The 20631-nt window shown below is 35.3% G+C and overlaps 2 protein-coding genes and 1 long non-coding RNA gene across 18 annotated transcripts in view; 1 reads left to right on the top strand and 2 right to left on the bottom strand.

Annotated features, from left to right (window-relative positions):
- kcnab2b (potassium voltage-gated channel subfamily A regulatory beta subunit 2b) overlaps nucleotides 1-6463 on the bottom strand; it is a 185787-nt gene extending 179324 nt beyond the window's left edge. For 2 of the 6 annotated variants that reach the window (XM_073938552.1, XM_073938559.1), the window contains exon 1: nucleotides 6177-6449. The gene's annotated coding sequence lies outside the window, so the exon portion shown is untranslated. Of the gene's footprint in view, nucleotides 1-6176 lie in introns of all 6 variants that reach the window. The other 4 variants (XM_073938557.1, XM_073938556.1, XM_068216784.2 and 1 more) reach the window with 3 other exon arrangements.
- pax7b (paired box 7b) overlaps nucleotides 5156-20631 on the bottom strand; it is a 90685-nt gene continuing 75209 nt past the window's right edge. For 4 of the 5 annotated variants that reach the window (XM_073938621.1, XM_073938622.1, XM_073938623.1 and 1 more), the window contains 2 exons: nucleotides 12962-13211; nucleotides 5156-8167 (listed from right to left, as the gene is read on the bottom strand). In XM_073938621.1, the coding sequence (XP_073794722.1) occupies nucleotides 8052-8167; nucleotides 12962-13211 (366 nt within the window). In that variant the 3' untranslated portion in view covers nucleotides 5156-8051. 5 annotated transcript variants of the gene reach the window in all.
- The window catches only part of LOC141380486 (uncharacterized), a 79614-nt gene continuing 64802 nt past the window's right edge, over nucleotides 5820-20631 (top strand). For all 7 annotated transcript variants that reach the window (XR_012398478.1, XR_012398476.1, XR_012398481.1 and 4 more), the window contains exons 1-2: nucleotides 5820-6243; nucleotides 7973-8153. This is a non-coding gene — a long non-coding RNA (uncharacterized lncRNA). The remainder of the gene's footprint in view (nucleotides 6244-7972; nucleotides 8154-20631) is intronic.

Below are 20631 nucleotides of genomic sequence, written 5' to 3'. Positions count from 1 at the left end.
GCAGGCCCGGACCTGCGTCCATTTAACCAGCGTCATAATTTTCATGTCAACCACCATAAAATTTTGAAAGTTCTTTTTTTTGCACTGGTTGACTATTATTTTTTTTGCAGTTCCTTTTTTGTTAACAAATTTAAAAAAAAAAATTTTCAAAACTTAATTTTCCCTTTGCAGTTCTTTATTTTTGTTAGCAATTTTTTTTCTCAAAAATAAGATTTTGCTTAATTTATTTAATTATTTGCAAAACTTTCTTTTATTTTGCAAGTATATGTGACCCTAGATTGACTCCATAAAGGTGGTAAATTGGACGAGACAATATGCAAATTGTGCAACAAAAAGGTGACCCCGAGAGATGGAAATACCTCGGACCTAAGGTTGCATAAACAAAACTACCATCCACTAACTGCTGTGAGGATGGACCTCAGTTCACTTAGTGCAACAGTTTCAACGTCTCCCGACGCAGGACTAACAACATCTAAGTCCACCGCCAGTACGCAGCCGATGATAATGGGGGCATTCAGGAAAACAACAAAGTACAAACGGGGCAGTGTCCATTGGAAAACCTGTACTAATGCAGTGACAAAATACTCCGTGAAGGAAATAGTCTCTTTTCACACAGATAAAACAAAGTCCTTTTGTGCATGGAAAATTTTAATTGATTTGTGTGCGTGTCTCTGCTCGCACACATAACTGTTATGGATGTTTATAATAATTTAATTCTGTTTGACTGTTGTATTTGAACTTTTTATAAACTGCTCTTTTTATGAACAACTATTTGTTGCTAATAAAGTTGTTAACATTGTTGTGCATGTTATTTTGTTATGGTTTCAGTTAGAGTTGCACGATTAATCGAAAAAAGATTACGATCTCGATTTGACCCTACACACGTTTTTCTACGATTTAGCCAATTTTATTTTCAAAAGAAATTGTCAATGACAAATGACAAGCTTACGTCCGAAACATAATAATTCAACCTTAGAATTATTATTAATTGTCTTCTGATGTCATCACTTTACTGTGAATTAACAACCAGGGCATTCAAGTCCACCATTCCAAGTCTATACAAAATTTGGCAGTTTAACCAACAGTAGACCTACACATAGGCCTAATAATATTATTGTTGTTTTACCATATGTTTAAAAAATATTAATAGCCTACTCATATTAGTCTTTATTTTACATTTACAGAAATTTTGAGAAAATCTTGATCTTTATTTTAAATACAAGCCAGAATCGTGGAGCCCTAGTTTCAGTATTAGTGTTTGGTATTCAGTTTCTGAATGGTTTAGGCACAAGCCAACAGTTTGGTGATGCTGTCTGGGCCTTACGTCATAACATTTTTTTTTATTATTCATGGTAATACCGTATACCAAGGTAAAAACAGGGAGGAGGTTTGATGGTATCAAATTTTGGATACCACCCAAGCCTATTTTCTATGTCCATTTCAATTATCCTTTCTATTATCAAATAGAATAGAATAGGATAGAATAGAATAGAATAGAATAGAATAGAATAGAATAGAATAGAATAGAATAGAATAGAATAGAATATTTGGCAACTACGGTCACTGACAAAAGACAAATAAGCCACAACCATCCAAAAGGTTTGACTGTTTATCCGAGCAGCTGCTTCCGCAATAGCAATAATGGAAAAATGACAGAAATTACATTTTATGACATCACATTACATTGAGGACAGCTGAATCATAAAGCAGATTCCTCAGTGCAAAATCACATTCCTGAAACATTCCCTCACTGTGTGAATCCATTAAATGACCCCAGATGGCCACACTCAAACCATGTTTATAATGTATAGTTCTTAATTAAACACTGATAATTCCATCATCAGAGTGGCGCACGTTTTGAGTGAAGGTGTGACACTATTCTGCATCTTCGCCGTATCGTGCTGTTAAAGTCATTACACACAGGCTGGTATTGAGTGCCCAGTCTGTGCCCCCATAAGAAGTGCAGTAAATTCCCTCAGGCCCCGCGGCTCCTCTCTGAATGCAAGGCTCTGAAAAGTCTCTGTTGTGACACTGTCTGCAACACTTCACTCTATTCACTTCCAGCGCAACTCAATTACTGGAAACTGATATTTTTAGTATCTTAAATCACCACAACTGTCATGATGCTCTTGACTTCAAAGTGGCTATAAAAAATACTGCATTGTTAAGATGGGGATTAAATCACGATTAGAGTTGACAGCAACATCAAAGCAATGAAAAGAGAGTATATGATAAATGCCAATAGATTTTAAGTATTACAGAAAAACGAGCATTTCGGATTAAAAAAGCGTTTCATAAATTTGTACTAGATGGTAAAAATTCTGGCCATATATTGTAACAGAGTAAAACATGAAATGCTTTATAAAATCTTTTAACATTTATGAGCATGTATTAAATTTTTGGACATAGGCATATGACAGTATCAAATTTTCTTGTTGCAATAATTGCTGAAGATTTTTTATGGTGTTATCAAGATTGAAAAAATGTCAAAAAAGGGGTTAGGTCTACTTCAATGTTTTTCTTTGTATTGCTTTATTGTATATAAATAGTTTGAGTAAAGAAATGTTCCCAAGAAATTAAATTGAAAAAGGTTTATACACAATATGGTCCCATTAGTAGATGTTAGTTAATGCTAGGGCGAGACAGAATCAGCTGACATTTTTTGCTATTTCTGAACAGAATATAGTAAAAAAAAAAACTGCGGATTCATGCGGAATGATTTTGGGTGTATCGTAATTAAAAATTTTAAATGTTAAATAAAAAACAATACATTTTTAACTTTTATTTCATGTTTACAATGCAAATCCTATTAGATCCATTTATTTGGTAAACCAAGCGAGTCCCTCATATATTATATCTACCATATCTACTAAAAGACAGAATTTGTTACTTTACAAACTGTTTTGTAAATAAATTATATGAATGTTTTCATATTAATCAGTAATATTACTGAAATTCATAAAAAAACTGAATAAATATAAATTTACACACATTTACATACAACTAAATAAATAGACTCAATGATGAGCTGGAAATCTGTTGAAATCTGCAGATTTCTGCGCTCACAGATTCCGTGTGGGCCTAGGTAACGTTTTAACGATGTTAAATAGCAGATTTTTTACATTAGTTATTAAAAGTTCGTTTCATCTCCATTAATTAATTAGCTCTATTAATTAAAACAGCAATTGTCATCATAAGATTAGTTTAATTAACTACTGCAAACAAATCAGGGCCTTATTGCAAAGCGATATATTATTATACGAATAATAAGCCCAAAATAATCTAAGCGTTGTCACTGAATATCTCAAAGTCAAATTAAAGTTGGAGTAGGTGATCTGCCAAAATGCTAACATTAGCATAATAACTTACGTCCTTCCCCTGCCATCCAAAGCCACGCCTCCTTAAGTCATGAACGCGCACAGAATAAATGACGATGTGGTAACGATGGACAACCTTATATAAAACTAGATCTTATCATTCACTAGTTAGAAAACTCTATGGACACACGCACACTTTGTCATTAAAATAACACCATGGCATAATTGTTGACAGGCCAGCAGGTGCAGGAATTATATTTCCCCAAAACTGGCATTAGGATAAAGCTGGTTTAATATTCTGACTTTCTCTATAAGTAGAAAAGTATTGTTTGCAAATTTGAAATAGTGAAATCATATACTCAGCCAATGACTATAAAATACAACATTGTTTAGTCAGTGAAATAGTGCTAATGTTGTTTTGAAGTCATTTCTACATGCTATTTCAGACCCAATTTAAAGTCAGGTTAGAGTGGGAGCATGTCACAAGTTGTCACTGTTCAAAAATGAACAAATGTGCCAATATAAATCAAACTTCACCTTAGTAAAGCTAGTTAGGCAGAACAGCACTATTTACTTATATTTTGTTATTCAACTAAAAAAAATCAGATTAGAGAAAAACATGCTAAAAACAGAAATATCCTTTTACCGTTTATGTCACACTTACATTGGCAAGACAATGAGTGACTTTGAATTTTAAATTGTTCTCGCTTATCCTGATTGTTGGTTTTCCTCCTCTTTTACAATTGAATGCCAAATGAATGTTACTAAATGAGTGCTTATGAGCAATTCCAACGTTATGGATGTGACATTTGGAGTAAAAACTCAAAACATAAATTTGCATAGAAGCATATGTTAACATTATATTGAAACTTTTGTTTATATTTTCCAGAACAACTGACCACAGAGTTAAGGACCAGAAAAATATCAATCTGTAAATATGTTTTGTAGTTTAAACATGGAAAATAAACATGCCTTATGGATGTGACAAAAAAGTCTGTGGTTTCACAATACACAACATACTTTGTAGAAAATTCTGTGAATTAAACTGCACAACCCAAAAGAACCAATGCTAACCAAAAGGATACAAGTTGTCTCTCTATGAAACAAAAATTATTGATTTTATTTTAATAATTTCACATTCACGAGGAAAAAGTGTTGTGGATGTGCCATCTCTCCGTAATGGATGTAACAGATGTGAAATTGCCACTTGTGTGACTTTAGTAAATCAAATAGTTTGAAAACATTGACAGATGCATTTTTGAGTATTTCTTAAGTACTGTAAAATAATTGCTGACACAAAAAAACTAGAAATGGTTTTTGTATTATTTTCATGTCAAGGTTGACATTTGCATGAAATTGCTCTTATGTCTATTTAACTGACTATTTTATCGATGCTGTAAAAGGTACTCCATGAACTAGAAAATAGTCAATCTTTCGCTGGACATTTTCAGTGGCTAAAAAAACACTTCCGTGCATATAAACCCATTCATAAATAAGAACACAAGACCAAAATGGTTTAAAAACATAACATTACCTGTCTAATCGTGGTTTTGAACTACATAACGTCATTTCCCTCCAGGGTACAAAAGTAACTTGATATTGATTCAGGATTTAGAAAAGTTTGATAAGGTGCATTTGGTGCTGTGATGTACTATACACTACTGCAAAAGGAACAATACGAATATTCCTAAAATGCATTCTCTATGTTTAAATATCAGACAATTATTTCGGAGCGCTAAATCATGCATGCTTATTATTACAAGGCTATTAAGTTACTGAAAGTGCTTCTGGGTTGCATGATCCTAGTGGATGTAAAGAAAGAAAGAAACGATCTGTGATTCTTTGTCCACTTTTTGAGAGCTTTAATCCATAACAGATATGCCAGTGCTACAGTAAAGACACCAACAGGCTGAAGGTAGTAAATGCCAATACAAGTTCCCACTAAGCTAGTATTTCATACAGCTGAATAAATTATGCCATGATAATATACACACATGCTAAAAACTGAAATATATCAAAGGAAAGTACATATGCGCAAAAAGGAAAAAGAGCAACTTGAGGTCAAAAAGATATTTGGGAAAGGTGTATTGCCCAGACAGACAGTGCTTTCAATATCCCAAATAGATTAATGCTTGCAGTAGAAATGAGTGCTACACACTAAACATAATTTTTTTCACATTTCTTTTTTTGTCTTTTTTATTTACTACAAAATATTTAAGTGTTAAATGGAAATGTTGGCACATGGTCAAGTGTTTGTTTCAGGTATTGTCCTGTAAATTAGCCTAATGGCATTTTAGGGCACGTCTAACGTTAGTGACAATGGAGCACAGTTTGGTTTCAGTTTATCTTGGCCACAGAAATTGTCTCTTGGGGTAAAAAAAAACTGCTGAAAATGTGAAATAATGAGACTGCTGAAATAGGTTATAGAAATAACTTACATTAAATGTAAACGCGGAATCCACGTGACTTTGCCTACAAACTCCACGTAGCCTACGCTTCACTGCACTTTTCAGATAACATGCAACAAGAGCAATATAATTGTTCTATTTTTAAACAGGTGTCATAAAAACTTACAGCGGATAAAAGATACCGCGTTGCTTTTAGCACGTTTACCACATGTAACGTTAGCATTTCAAAGCTGAATTTTCAGTTTGTGTGGTGCGGAACGTTTAATTTTCTCCGCGACATTTTGAACGTGACAGTGGGGATGTTTGGTTCATCACTGCAGGTCAGAAAATGAAATATCCGATTAATAGAGCTTAAATGTCATTTTGTCGCGTATAAAGTTAACTTATCACCTGTAATAAACTTGACAATGACCGTTAATGTTAGCAAATGTGACATAAAAGGCTGTCTTACCTCGTTTTTACTGAGCTTCCCGGCTGTTTTGCGGGTCTCGTATCCATCAAGGCCGACGCCATAAAAGGTGAGATTTATCGAGAAATTTTGCCATGATGTGAAAAAAGCAGTATCAACATCGATCTTTTTCTATGCCTTTTTCCTGCTACGCCACATAAGCCGCCTGCACGAATTATTGGTGTAACCTACTTCAGCTAAAATGTAAACAATTTTATTTTTTTTTATTTTTTTTGTCAAACGTGTTATTATTCTCGTCATAGCAGTTCAGCCAATGAATTTTAAAAGGAAACTAATCAGAATCAGCAGTTTACTTTCAGCAGAAAACTCAGAGCTCTTGCCACAGACATCATTTTCATACTAATATGATGTTAAAATATCAATCCTAACATTATTGTTCATGATGGATGTTTTTGTAGGGCTGTGAACCACAAACTAACCATAGTTTAACCATTTTTTAAAAATGTAATTTTGGTTATACAAATGGTAATCATTAAAAACACTAATAATAAAACCATGGTTTATTTTCATAAGAAAATGGAAGTTCCGAACCAGAAATGGAACCCATAATTTAAGACGCAGTAGGGAAGTGATGAGTTTGTGCAGTTTTGCAGAAATGTAGGCAGAGTCACATATTTCCAATAAGCTTAGGATGCCTGTCCTTCTCAGTATATATTTTTAATAGTCCCAGTTGTTTAGAGACCATCATCACATGCTTGTACTGTAATCATGTGAAGTGACCTAAGATCAACAAGTCCATTTCTCTTTTCAAACTGGTAAAGGATGATTCATCATACTGTTGTATTTCAGTTTGTTATTTTACAGTGACCACTGAGACAAATTAAGCTCATCAAGTATAAAAAGTGCTACCAATTTGGTAAATACTGAACCTTTGACACAAAATCCACAAATCTGCCTTCCTTTTAAGTTCTCAGATGATTTGTGAACTATATGTATACTTTCCATGAATAGCAGAGATACTAGTGGGACAATTTATAGCAAGCCAGAAAATGCCAATGGCTCATGAGTGACCACATAAAAGAATCAGTCTGTTCATTGCAAAAAAAAAAAAACAAGAATAAAAATAAAGTCATTTGGTCATATTTCAGAACAAAGTATGCCGATAAGATAAAATAGTCATAAATAACACTGTTAATTCACCCTGAAACACTGTCCACTCATATAAAACTGGTCCCAGGCTGTATTTTCGGCCCAAAACAAGATTTTTGTGGAATGTCAAGTTTAAAGATTTAAATGAGAATCATAGTTTGTCAAATCTGTCAGCATCTCTCCATGTTGATCCATCAGAAATGTAATGTTAAAAAGCAAGGCCTTGTGGTTAAAATAGAAACAGGAACTAAGCATGAGGAGAAAAAAATGAAACATGTAAACAAAGAGTAATTACAATAGTAGTAAATGCAACAGCATTAGGAACAACCACATTTATAATAACAAATATAATTATAATACCATCATTTTCAGTCCTATAAACAACATTTTCCATTTGGAATGGGCAATCGGATATAGTCGATGTGTGCTAAACATTGTATGCCGACGGGCAGGGCTTTAGTGATTTGAGCTCAGACAATTGATGCTCGTTTTCCCTCGGCTTCTATATGAAGCCCTGAAAGGGGCTCTTTGTTGTGAAAGAGAGAGGATCGGGATGAGAAAGGAGATGCAGCACAATAGTGTCTGTTTTTAATGTGGAATGGCTTTTGTATTCACGCTGCTATAGGTAGAAAGTCTAAGACTGCCCGTGATTTTTCTAGCTTCTTTTGGTCTTGTTCACTCTTCATCAGATGGGCCACATGTGGGCACTGCAGAAAGAATGGAGGGATGCTGGTGAAACGCACGGGTGGATGTTCAGTTCGAGATCCATCAATACGCCTGTCCCGTCTCCACCTGTAGAAGTCCGAGCACAGCCGAGTGCTCTCCCAGCTTCATCCTTCTCTGCGTGGACAAGCTCACATTCTTTGCCAGGTAATCCACCGCAGCTGCACAGACAGATAAAAACAACTCATTAGTTTATTGAGTTTCTTCTGTTAAACACAAAAGAAGTTATTTTGAAATGCTTCCTATAGAATTCAAACTTTAACTTCAGGGCTACACCACCTGACATTTTAGTATTGATAAACTATTGGTATTTATACTATTTATACACACACAGGCCACTTTATTAGGTACACCTGTCCAACTGCTCGTTGGATCAAATTTCTAATCAGCCAATCACATGGCAGCAACTCGATGCATTTAGGCATGTACACATAGTCAAGACAAACTACTGCAGTTCAAACTGAACATCAGAATGGGGAGGAAAGGTGATTTAAGTGACTTTAAACATGGCATGGTTGTTGGTGCCAGACGGTCTGAGTATTTCAGAAACTGCTGCTGATCTACTGGATTTTCACGCACAACCTTCTGTAGGGTTTACAGAGAATGGTCCAAAAAAGAGAAAATTTTCAGTAAGTGACAGTTCTTTGGGTGCAAATGCCTTGTTGATGCCAGAGGTCAGAGGAGAATGGCCAGACTGGTTCCAGCTCATAGAAAGGCAACAGTAACTCAAATAACCACTCGTTACAATCAAGGTATGCAGAAGAGCATCTCTGAACACAACATGTCCAACCTTGAGATCGATGCGCTACAGCAGCAGAAGACTACATCGTGTGCCACTTCTGTCAGCTAAGAACAGGAAACTGAGGCTACAATTTGTACAGCCTCACCAAAATTGGACAATAGAAAATTGGAAAAATGATGCCTGATAAGTCTGATGAGTCTTGATTTCTGCTGCGACATCCACTATCATGTCAATATGGAACAAAATCTCTAATATTTTCTGTCCCTTGTTGATTCTATGCCACGAAGGATTAAGGCAAATCCGAAGGCAAAATGGAGTCCAACCCAGTATTAGTAAAGTGTACCTTATAAAGTGGCCGGTGAGTGTATATTAAAATATCAATATTTTGGCATGCAAGTATTTAAATAAAAAAAATCAACAAATTCATGAAATTATGAAACCAACATCGTTTAAAACAGTTTGTATTATCATTTGCTTTTAAATGAAACAGTTAGCTTCTTCTCAGACATTCTTATTTTCAAAGATCCTTCTAAGCAGACTGCTGTGAGTTTAGTTTTGAGTTTTAGAGCAGACATATCTATAATTTGGACACTTTACATCACTGCGACCTCTCACGAAAACTGTTGAATGCAAAGACACAGAGCACCTGTTCCCCACTGTCATAGTGAGTATTCCTCAACACATTCCTCATTACGTCTGTCATCGCTGCCCTCAGAATTCCACACTCTCAATCATACAACATCACACTGTGACACGCCAGTCTATTTAATCTATCCATCTTCCTTAAAAAACGCCAGGCCAAATACCATAATCAAAAACTGAAATAATAAAACAAGCACACACAAAATAAAGTTAGCCTGAACATGTTAAGAGGGAAATAAAGTTGGGGAAACTAAAACTTTCTCAGCTGAGTAGATTTAGATAATGAGTCCACTCGATTTTCTACGCCTGTGAAAACTGTTACTGTTCTCTAGATGTGTATCAGTACGGCTGCGCAAAATGCAATAGAGAGAGGAGAGAGACGGCAGAAAGAGTGGCGAGATTCCCACCAGATAGGTGTAGCACACAAAACGGTGTGACTAACACAGCACCTGAGGGCACGACTCTCATTGGATTGATCTGGAGTCTGGCTTGGCTGGGAGATCTTTATCAGGAGCACGTGTCAACTCCATCCTGCAGGCTAATCCAGGGTCAGAGGCCGCCCCGAGTCCCACTCGCAACCCAGGACCTCAGCATTGATCTGCCTCCTGTCTCACACTGTTTCAATTTAAACACGCGAGCTAAAGACATTAGAGATGTTTGATTGGTGGAAAAAGACAGTCAATTGAGTTTTGGGCGCTAAGGACAAACCAAGGACAGGATGGAAGTGGTGCACTGCAAAAAAAATTGGGGAAGCTCCAATTAACCCCTCCAGCCACTTCCCTTTCCAAACAGTAAAGCAGCCGAGTCTGACTGGAATTGGCTAGCTTATTAAGTTAGCACTGCGCTAGCTGTAACCTTCAGGTAATTATTTGCATAGACATTTCCCACCCCCATCCTCAAAGCTGAAATGGAGAAAATGGAAACTGTCGAGCGGAGGAGGTTAAACCTGAGGGCTTTGCATTTTGAAACTGTCAGGATTGAGTTTTTGCTAGTTGAGTTTTGTTTTTTATTATTTTGGAGTTTCAGAGCCACTCCTTTTCCGACATGCGGTAAACACAGTGATCATTTGATCAAAATGTCAAAAATAATACATGACGACGCAGACAGCTGTGATTAATGGATATAAAAAGGCTTCTGTACGCTAGCATTAGCGTGTTGGCATTAGCTGGTGGCTTGTCAAGAGTCTCTGATGTTGTTTTTTTGGGGGGGGGTCTGGAGGCCCTTTGATTAGCAGTCGAGGAGGTGTTATTTGAACCTCTCTTTCCTTTATTCGTCATTAGCAGAAGTGTTGAGGCGGAGCAGAGCGAGGGTGCGAGCGGACGCTGCCAGACATCTGTCAGTGTGACAGTAAGCGCTGCACGTTAGCGTCTGTAAGCAACAGCAAAAAGGAAGCTGTCAGGGAACGGCGGCGCGAACGGTAGCATTCGCATACCTGTGGGTGGGCCAGCTGTCTGTACAGGAGACACCGGTGCTGACAGCTAGCAGAGAGAGTAATCACAGCTCATTTAACCTCTCTCCCTCAGGAAGAAGCCTTTCTCTCCTGTCAGCCCAGTTTGCTCCTTAAATCCTGCTCAGACTGAAGCGCTGCCTTCCCTAAGAGGAGCACCCAATCTGCTCTCTGACACTCACGGTCGCGGCGAACACATGCAAACATGCGCACATCTACAAAGTGGGCCCTTAAGCTGCCCCCTGAATTTTAATGAAATATTAGACAGGTGGGGTAAATCAGTGGTTTTGCACCCCAGGAAGTACTTAAAGAAACAGTACACCCCAAATGCAGTCTTTAACATAAGTCAAATTTTAAAAGAACTTAGAAACTGAATTGTGAATAATCACCTTAGTAGCTACACTTCTCTACTGAAGCTTGTTTCTAGCTCATAAACACATAAATGACAAATTAATTGTGACTTTCCCATTTAATAAAAATAACAGGAAGTATTAGCACCAAGTTAATACGTGTTGAAGGAGATGTTTTTCAAGTTGTTATTTTGTGATTATCATCTCCTTCATTAAGCTCAAAAGCAAGTAAGTAAACTCCTGAGTCACAATTTGGGAATCAGATCCGCCCGATCAGTGAATGAATCATTTAGTTCAGTTTTGTGAACAAGCTCAGCAGATTCACTGAAAAGATCCAAAAGCTTTCTTATTAACAACCATGATCATGCTTGATTTATTTTTACTTAAATTTCAGTCTGTTTCCCTCTTTCATAAAGTTACTGTGTGGCTTTTAAAAGATTGGGATATAGTTTACTTGGTGCTTTTTTGTAACATTACTAACATTATTATTTATTATTTTGAAAATCAGTTATATGGTTTTGGTAATACATTAGAATGAAAACATAAATAACATTAAATAAAATGACTTTAAAGTGTTACTCTAAAATAAATATTTTTTAAATATTTCTTTGAGGTGCACCTTAGACCTTTAGCTGCTTTTTCTCTTTTCTTTATCCATTATCACCTTTCTGACATTATGGCCATCATTTCAGTATTAATCAAACCCTAAATATAGGCAAATATTCATAAATAAACACAAAACACTACTTAAATTTAACAATATTTAAATTATTTAAGTTATTTTAGGTCCCAACACTGTGTCCAGGCTAGGCATGGGCCAATATAAGATTCTGAAGGTATGATAACCTTGGATGAAAATATAGTGGTTTCAGTGTCACGGTCGTGTGATTACTGTGATAACCAAAATAAGTTCTTTTTAAATGTCTAGGTAAAAAATAACAACTTTCCCCCCATATTTTAAGAAACATTTTAAATAGTTTGGACCAGTAGCTTTTGATGTAGAGGTTCATTTTCTGCTGGAGATACTGATGCCCAAAAAAACAAAATAAAAATTGTTGTGAAAAACATGTTTAAAAAAAAAACAAAAAAAAAAAACACTTACATACACACTAGGACCGGTATAACAGAAATTTTTTCCAAACCACGGTAAACCTTGAAACTGGTTATCGTCCCATGCTTAGTCCAGGCCTCCTCTTATTAATGATTTCTTTTCCATCATTGATGTTAAAAAACAAACCTTTCCACTTTACAAAAGATTATTTATAGTAAAAAAAAAAAAAAGGTATTCTTTAGAATACTGAAGTGTTCACGCTAAAAAATACATTTTTGGGTGGAAATTATATTGGAAAAACCAAGTATAATTGAAAAAGGTAAATTTAGGAGTTAAGGACAGACTTTATTTTGATGGTCCAATTGTTGAATTTAGGTTACATTGCAACTAATTCCCATTAGATTATAAGTAGACTGTTAGGGTTGGGTTAGGGTTAGTGTCAGTTGACATGTACTTGCAAAGTTTCTAGTCAGTTATAGTCAGTTAAATGTCTGTTGAAGAAGCAATATCAACAGATAATGAGCACAGTCTACTAACACTCAAATGGACCATCAAAATAAAGTGTTACCAGAGTTATAACTAGCACACTTTGTTTTAAAAAAAAAGAAGTTACTTAACAAATGAGCAATAAAAATCGTGCCTACTGATGGGCCTGAGGGGGGGGTAAATTCAACCAAAAGGCTGTTTGTTTTGTCTAAAAACAAAGAAGCGAGAGCCACTTACTCTGGCCGTACTGACTATACTGGTATCCCGCAGTGACAGGGTCCACGCTGTAGCTGGTGGTGCTGTATGTAGGGGGGCAGTAGGATTGGGAGGAGGGCAGGCTGTCAGCAGTCTTTATGGGCTCGGAGCGCTGGCTGCAGCTGGCAGAGATGGGGTTTGAGGCCTCTAGGCTGCTGTGCAGGGGGGAGATGGAGAACTCATGCTGGGGCTGAGGAGCCACCGCGCTTGGGTTGCTCAGGATGCTCATCACCTGGAGGGTAGAAAGAAAATGGGAATCTCGATCAGCAAAAAAATAGACAGGGAGAAAACACCACATCATAGGCTGCAAGACGAGTATCAAGGCCTTTTCCTTAATAGGGGTTAAACATCTTCACAGCGACCCCCATTGCTGCATCCCAAGGGAGCATTTACTAGGCTAGAAAGAGTGCGAGGGTGAATAACTGATACAGAAGGGACGGGCGCAGGGTAAAGGGGGTGTTCGGAGAGTGCCAGGGTTATTCTACCCTGAGGCTCTACTTCATAACAAGCTCCCAGGGAGAGTTTAATCTGAAGCCTTCAGCCATCCCACTGTCTCAAACCCTCATGAATGATTAAAAAAATAAACACTCATATTATTGAAGATGCCCCAAGAGATTGGAAGATTAGACACTTGACAAGGTCTGTCCTTGTTTTGTGTAAAATGGTTTAGGGCAAATGTATAACTCAGAGAGCTGTGCGAAAATAGATGATAGTACTGTATCTTTTAGTTGTCTTTTTTTTTTTCATTTGTGTTTATAAAAAGATCTTTTTGAAATAAGTGTCTTTAGCTCATAAATGCTGCATTTAATTGATAAAAAATGTAATACTATTATAACAGTAATATTATTATAACAGTAAAAAACCTAACACTAACCATTGAACTGTTATTACAATTTGAAAGAACTGTTTTCTGCTTTGTTCAAAACTAATTTAGTCCTGTGATTCCAATGCATATTTTTTATTACACGTTTTACACCATGTAGTGTCACTTAAAGTCAAGTCGAGCTTTATTGTCATTTTGCTACATGTGTGGACATACAGAGGAACTCGCAGGACAACGATGCTACATAAATTATCTATCTATCTATCTGTCTGTCTGTCTGTCTGTCTGTCTGTCTGTCTGTCTTGTTTCTAGCCCAAATATCTTAAAATTCTAAAATTGAGAAGCATTTTTTAGACAAGCAAAACATAATGTCTTGTTTCTCAGAAATAATATGCCTAAATTAAGTGGTTTTCCCTAAAAACAAGCAAAATAATCTGCCAAATGGGATAAGCAAAATAATCTTGTTTTTCCTTTCAACATAAGATTATTTTGCTTGTTTTTAGGAAAAACCCACTTAATTTTGGCATATTATCTCTGAAAACAAGACATTATGATTTGCTTGTCTAGAAAAAGCTTCTCGATTTAAGATTTTTTTTTAGATATTTGGACTAGAAACAAGACAAAAAAAATCTATATAAGAAAATTACTTTTGTGGTCTCTAGTACTATTTATCTATCTGTCTGTCTGTCTGTCTGTCTGTCTGTAGGGAGTATATGATAGAGAATATATGAATAAATATACACACAACATGTACACAACATAAACATTTAAGTATTCATGCATGCACGCGCACACACACACACTAAAGAAACACCCATTAACAAATAGAAGAAATTTTCCTATGACAAAAAACTCTGAACCCATTGTATATATATGATAGGATAAGGTCAGGGTCATTCAAATCCGTTTAAACCCCAGTGTGAAGCAAGCGCTCAAAGGGGTGGTGGCAGAAGAAAAGCAGTGTGTGAAAGGAGCAAAAGAAGGCGAGAAACGCTGCCTGCCACATGCTCCCCATCCGCAGACTGAAACAAAGCAGCGTCCTGAACATCAGGTTCACGTTGAGCCTCGCTACGCCCCGCTGCCCTTTGGCCGTCCCAGGACCCAACCTGCTAAACCAATTAGTCCATCACAGAGCCGCTGCCAGCCAAATCAAGCCCACATGCACCTCTCAAAACAACATCCATGGGCTATTTGTTGAAGTCTGATACACTGGTCAAATGCACAAAATAAATCAAGGTGAGGCTTCGACCCACCCAGTGCGCAAGCAGGCCTAAACAGATAAGTGAATTTAGCCCAATATCCTCCCGAACGCTTCCAGGAAAATATGCAGCACTTGAAACACATTAAACTCCAGAAACCAGTGTGGAAAGTCCCTGTTCTCATTTGTGGTGCATGTGATATATGATATGAGGATAGATGAAGATGAGGGAAATGTGTTAATTAATGGGACTGAGCACTGGTGTGTGACCCTGGACACGGGGCGATGAGTCAGGGCCAAAAGCTGCCCAACAGGAGGCTCAATGGGCAGCTGGAGGAGAGACAGACTTAACAGGCGCTTAATTGAGGTCTGATTATATTCAGCTCTAGCTAGTAAATGAAACGCCCCTGACTGGATTTTATGCACTGCTGTTGTGTTTAAAGTGTACAGTAGAATGCAGTTTTCAAGTAAAATTTGTATCTTTAGTATTAAATGTTCATTTTGATATGTTAAATAACATTATGTACTCCTGAGGTCTCCATCATTTTTCAATCTAAACTCCACCCCTTTTTTAGAATATGCCTTCATCCAATCACCTGATATAACCGAGATGATAGAACCGCCCACTTTTTTCTGTTGGACTCAGATCAGTAGTATTGCTTGTAGGGTTGTTGCGATACCATTTATTCTTCTTAAGATACTATACCAGCTGAAGTATCACGAAACCAAGTAGTATTGGGATACTGTGTCATAACTCAGATTATAAAGAAAATTGTCAGAAATACTATATTTTGTTATTATAGGCCTACTTGAATTTAATTCATAATTCTTGAAAAAAGTATTATTTGCACGTCACTTCAACTAAAATTGATTTATTCTTTTTATTTTGTAGATAACGGACTAAAAAATAAATAAAGATACAAACTATACCAAATAAAATTGCATTTTTTCCAAACAAAATTAGGCTATATGAAGTGTTTCAATGTTTCCTGTTGCTATTTTGGGTTTTCATCTAATGTTTTTTTTTTTTCAGTCTTAACAGGTAACAATCCAAAGTAATTGAAAGTTTCAGTTTTTCAGTGGTTCTTTTAAAGAGACTGTCGCAGTTGTTGTAGCTACTAAATCATATTAACAGGAACACAAATGAAATTCAGATGTGCATTCCAACTGAAGTGTTAGAAAACGTGCAATAGGCTACCATAAAACTCACAAATTCTACACAGTATTGCAACATTAAAGGGCTCCACAGACTATTAAAATAAAATGATTTATTGTTGCACAAATGTGTGAGCATTTTACTGACTTTCCACATGCAACATTATCTATTGTAGATAAACAATTAATGGCGATACTACCATTTACAAACTACAATGGCAGCGTCAGTATTTTGGAGCCATAGTATCATGATACTATCATAGTACCAGTGAACTGTGCAACCCTGCTTGTAAACAATTTATTTGGGATGAATTTAAACAAACAAATTAAGTTGAACATTACAAAATTTATTTTGTTCAAATTCAACACACATTTAATTGTTTGCAAATATTTTACAGACATAATTTTTTGCAGTGTATAGAAGACTTTAACAAAATACAAAATAAACATAAAACATTATATGTACAAATATGTTTTGAAAATAGAAGTGTAATGATGATAATATTTGTATTATAAAGTAAATATATTTTCATATGAATATAAAAATGAGAAAAAAACTAATAATGAAACAAAACAAATAAAATATATAATAATTGTAATAATAATGATATAAAAATAAGAATCTTTACATAAAGATGTTTGACTAAATAATTTTAGTACATTAATTTAAATTTTTATTTTTAAATGTGTGCATGTGTATATACTGTTTCAGGATAAATTAAGTTAAATTAAGTGTTTGTAAAAAAAAACTAAAAATGTGCATCTTTAAATTCATGTAAGATTTTTTCATATACTGTATGTAGTGTAACACAAATATATGTATTTGTATATTTACACTACATACAGTTGAAGTCTAAATTATTAGCCCCCCTGCTTATTTTTCCCCAATTTCTGTTTAACTGAGAGAAGATTTTTTTTCAACACATTTCTAAACATAATAGTATTAATAACTCATTTCTAATAACCGATTTATTTTATCTTTGCCATGATGACAGTAAATAATGTTTTACTAGATATTTTTCAAGACACGAATAAACAAGGTTAATTAGGTTAGCTGGGCAGATAAGGGTAATTAGGCAAGTTATTGTCTAACGATGGTTTGTTCTGTAGACTATCGAAAAAATAAATAGCTTAAAGGGGCTAATAGTTTTGACCTTAGTGTTTTTTAAAATATTAAAAACTGCTTTCAATCTTGCCGAAATAAAACAAATAAGACTTTCTCCCAAAGAAAAAAAATCTATCAGACATACTGTGGTAATGTCCTTGCTCTGTTAAACATAATTTGCAAAATATAAAAAAAAAAAAAGGTAAAAGGAGGGCTAATAATTCTGACTTTATCAGTATATGGAAAACTCTTACATGAATAATATTTATTAATCTTACAAACTGTATTTACGAATTCCTCAACCCATCTTAACCTATTCAAAGTACTATAGGTATAACCCCCAAACCTCAATAAAGTCATATTCGACACCATAATCCTCAATATTCCCTCAATACTGTCTTTTTTCCAGTAATAAGAGGTAATTTGAGCTAATAGTGAATGTTGAGCCTCTGTGAGTTCGTCATCTCCACAGGAGTGTAGTTTTAATCAGATGATGGCAGGACGAAGCCCTGAATGTGGGCACAGCGAGTGCCGGCTTCCTGACACCTCCATTCAGCCCCGCGCTTAAGCATTATTGTGCTGCAAGACAAATTATTCAAATCTGCACATTTAGCATAACCTCGCTGACATCAATTAAAGTGGCAAACGGAGGAGATTGGAGCGCGGCAAGAGGTAGAGGCTGGCTTTTATCAGCAGAGAAGGCACGTGGTGAGGGTATTGTAGGCTCAATCCTCTCACCCGGCCGGCTGTAATTAGGACATTCAACTTAAAGCCACAACACAAACACTAACAAACAGCAGGACGGCCTTACATGGGCTACGGCACGCACAGTGGGGAAAGTGCAAAACACACACACATTCACACACACAAACAGAAAATGACAGTTTGGCATGGTTTTAGAAATGGGGTAATTTTTGAGATGGCACTGACTTTAAATTATTTACATATAGGATAAATCTGAGGTAAATGATTAGTATATAAACAACTTTGTCAGTTTGTAAAAACGACTCAATAATTTCAAATGTCAAATGTCAAAAAACTCAAATGGAAGGAAATTATAAATGAACAGAAAAAAACACCAAATAAATTTGACAAAATGAATGGAAACTAATACAAAGTAGGAAAAATTCTAATAATAAAAATCAAAATGAAATAAAACAAATGTATACAAAAATGGGGAAAATCAGAGGGGAAAGGCAACTATCAGTTTGCAAATAAAATAGTGTAAAAAAGTAAAATGTAAATACAAATGAGTAGGGAAAAAACTAAAACGGCAAACTAAAAAAGGAAGGACATAAAAAATAATTACAAAAAAATTATATTGAAATGAAAACAAAAATAAGGGGAATAAAAAAATCTGGAAATTAAAATTGAAAATATAAAATGGAGGGAATTATATATAATTAAAAAAATATATCAAAATAAGCTAAAATAAAAAATAACAAAAATTGTGGAGAACTTAATCTAAGATAAATCTTAGAGTACCATATCTAAGTAGTACAAATACAGAAAAGGAAAATGATAAATCATGATCCAAAAACTTTTTTTTTTTTTTTGTGGATTCATTTTTTCATTCATTCATTTATTTTATTTTCGGCTTTGTCCCTTTATTAATCTGGGGTCGCCACAGCGGAATGAACCACCAATTTATCCAGCATATGTTTTACGCAGCAGATGCCCTTCCAGCTGCAACCCATCTCTGGGAAACCTCCATACACATTCCCACTACAGACGATTAGTATACCCAATTCACTTGTACCGCATGTCTTTGGACTGTGGGGGAAACCGGAGCACTCAGAGGAAACACAGGGAGAACATGCAAACTCCATATAGAAATGCACCTGACCCAGCCAAGGCTCGAACCAGCAAACTTCTTTCTGTGAGGTGACAGCACTACCTACTGAGCCACTGCATTGCCACATAAATTTTTTTATATCACTTATTATTATTCTTTTATAAATTTTTTAAACAAGCCAGACATACTTTCACAGGTCAAAAATGACATAACTCTTATAACCTTGCCTGCAGTTAGAACCTATAAGACTATAACTGAATAGAGAGCTAATCTATTATTTTCTGCCATACTACCATTACTAAGTAAAAATCAATACGTTTTTCACATGTGTAACCTTTTTAGTATCTGATATGGCTGCTGAGAAAAAGAATATAATATTTACCAATCAATCCGGCAGACAAACAACATCCTGAGGCGCAGTGACTGTCCAGACTACAGCCACTAGCAGCAGAGGACAAACAAAGCCATAGAAACTAACTTCACAATTTGTATATAAAATAGTATATGGAAAAAAGAAGAAAATATCAAATTATAGTAAGACATTATTATATTGTTCAGTGGACAACATTTTTATAGATATATATTTTTTTCTATTTTAGTACATTAATTTAAAGTAAATAAAAAATGTAGTAGAAATGTTAGAATCATTTTCCCCAAGTATATTTCAAGATAAATACAAGTATCAGTATCAAAAAATAAATTTACTCTGATTACAGAGCAAAAATACTATAAAGATTATAGAAAGGGGAGGGGCAATAAAAAGGGAAACATTAAAAATAATTAATTAAATAAATAAATACATTTAAGACAAGAAAAACAAACTTTTTTGAAGAAACTAAAATTTTTAAATGGACGAAAATAATGTAAAAAATGTTTCAGGTTAAAAAAGGAAATGTAATAAATTAAACTACAGTAGTTATTTTATATTAAACAACCCTAAACGTAAATAAAAATGGCCAAAAATTATATAACTCCTTTTACCTTGCGTGTTGGCTATGTATATTTATATATCACTATCACAGAGTGAAGTGTTAATCTATTATTTTCCTCTTTGTGTGTGTGTGTGTGTGTGTGTGTGTGTGTGTGTGTGTGTGTGTGTGTGAGAGAGAGAGAGAGAGAGAGAGAGAGAGAGAGAGAGAGAGAGAGCTGCTGGAGCTGATAATGCCAGGCAGGATTCAGTTTAAAGGACACTGCTGCAGGCGCTTCTTCCTCTCCCTCTTCACTTTCTGTCTCTCCACAGATAGATTACTTTATAAATCATAATAAAAAGTAATTAATTCTCTCAACTTCAGAGGCCTCTAGCCTGCAGCAGTGTGAATGTAGAACTGGAAATTGATACAATGTGCATCCTTTTAGATAAACAAACAGCGCAGCAGCAATGAAAAAGAAAGCGTTTCACACTAACATAATTTCCTTAACTGTCAAATTATATTTTTTGTCTGAGTCAGTGTTCGACGTGACTTCCTTCTTTGTTAAATTATTATTATTATTATTATTATTATTTTGCTGAAATGGAGCCAGGCTCATGTTTGTCTGGAACAAAACTCAAATGTGATGACAGTGATTTCAGTCTATA

The sequence above is a fragment of the Danio rerio genome, chromosome 23 (assembly GCF_049306965.1).
Source record: "Danio rerio strain Tuebingen ecotype United States chromosome 23, GRCz12tu, whole genome shotgun sequence".
NCBI lineage: Eukaryota > Metazoa > Chordata > Actinopteri > Cypriniformes > Danionidae > Danio > Danio rerio.
This window is presented reverse-complemented; position numbering and strand designations above follow the sequence as displayed.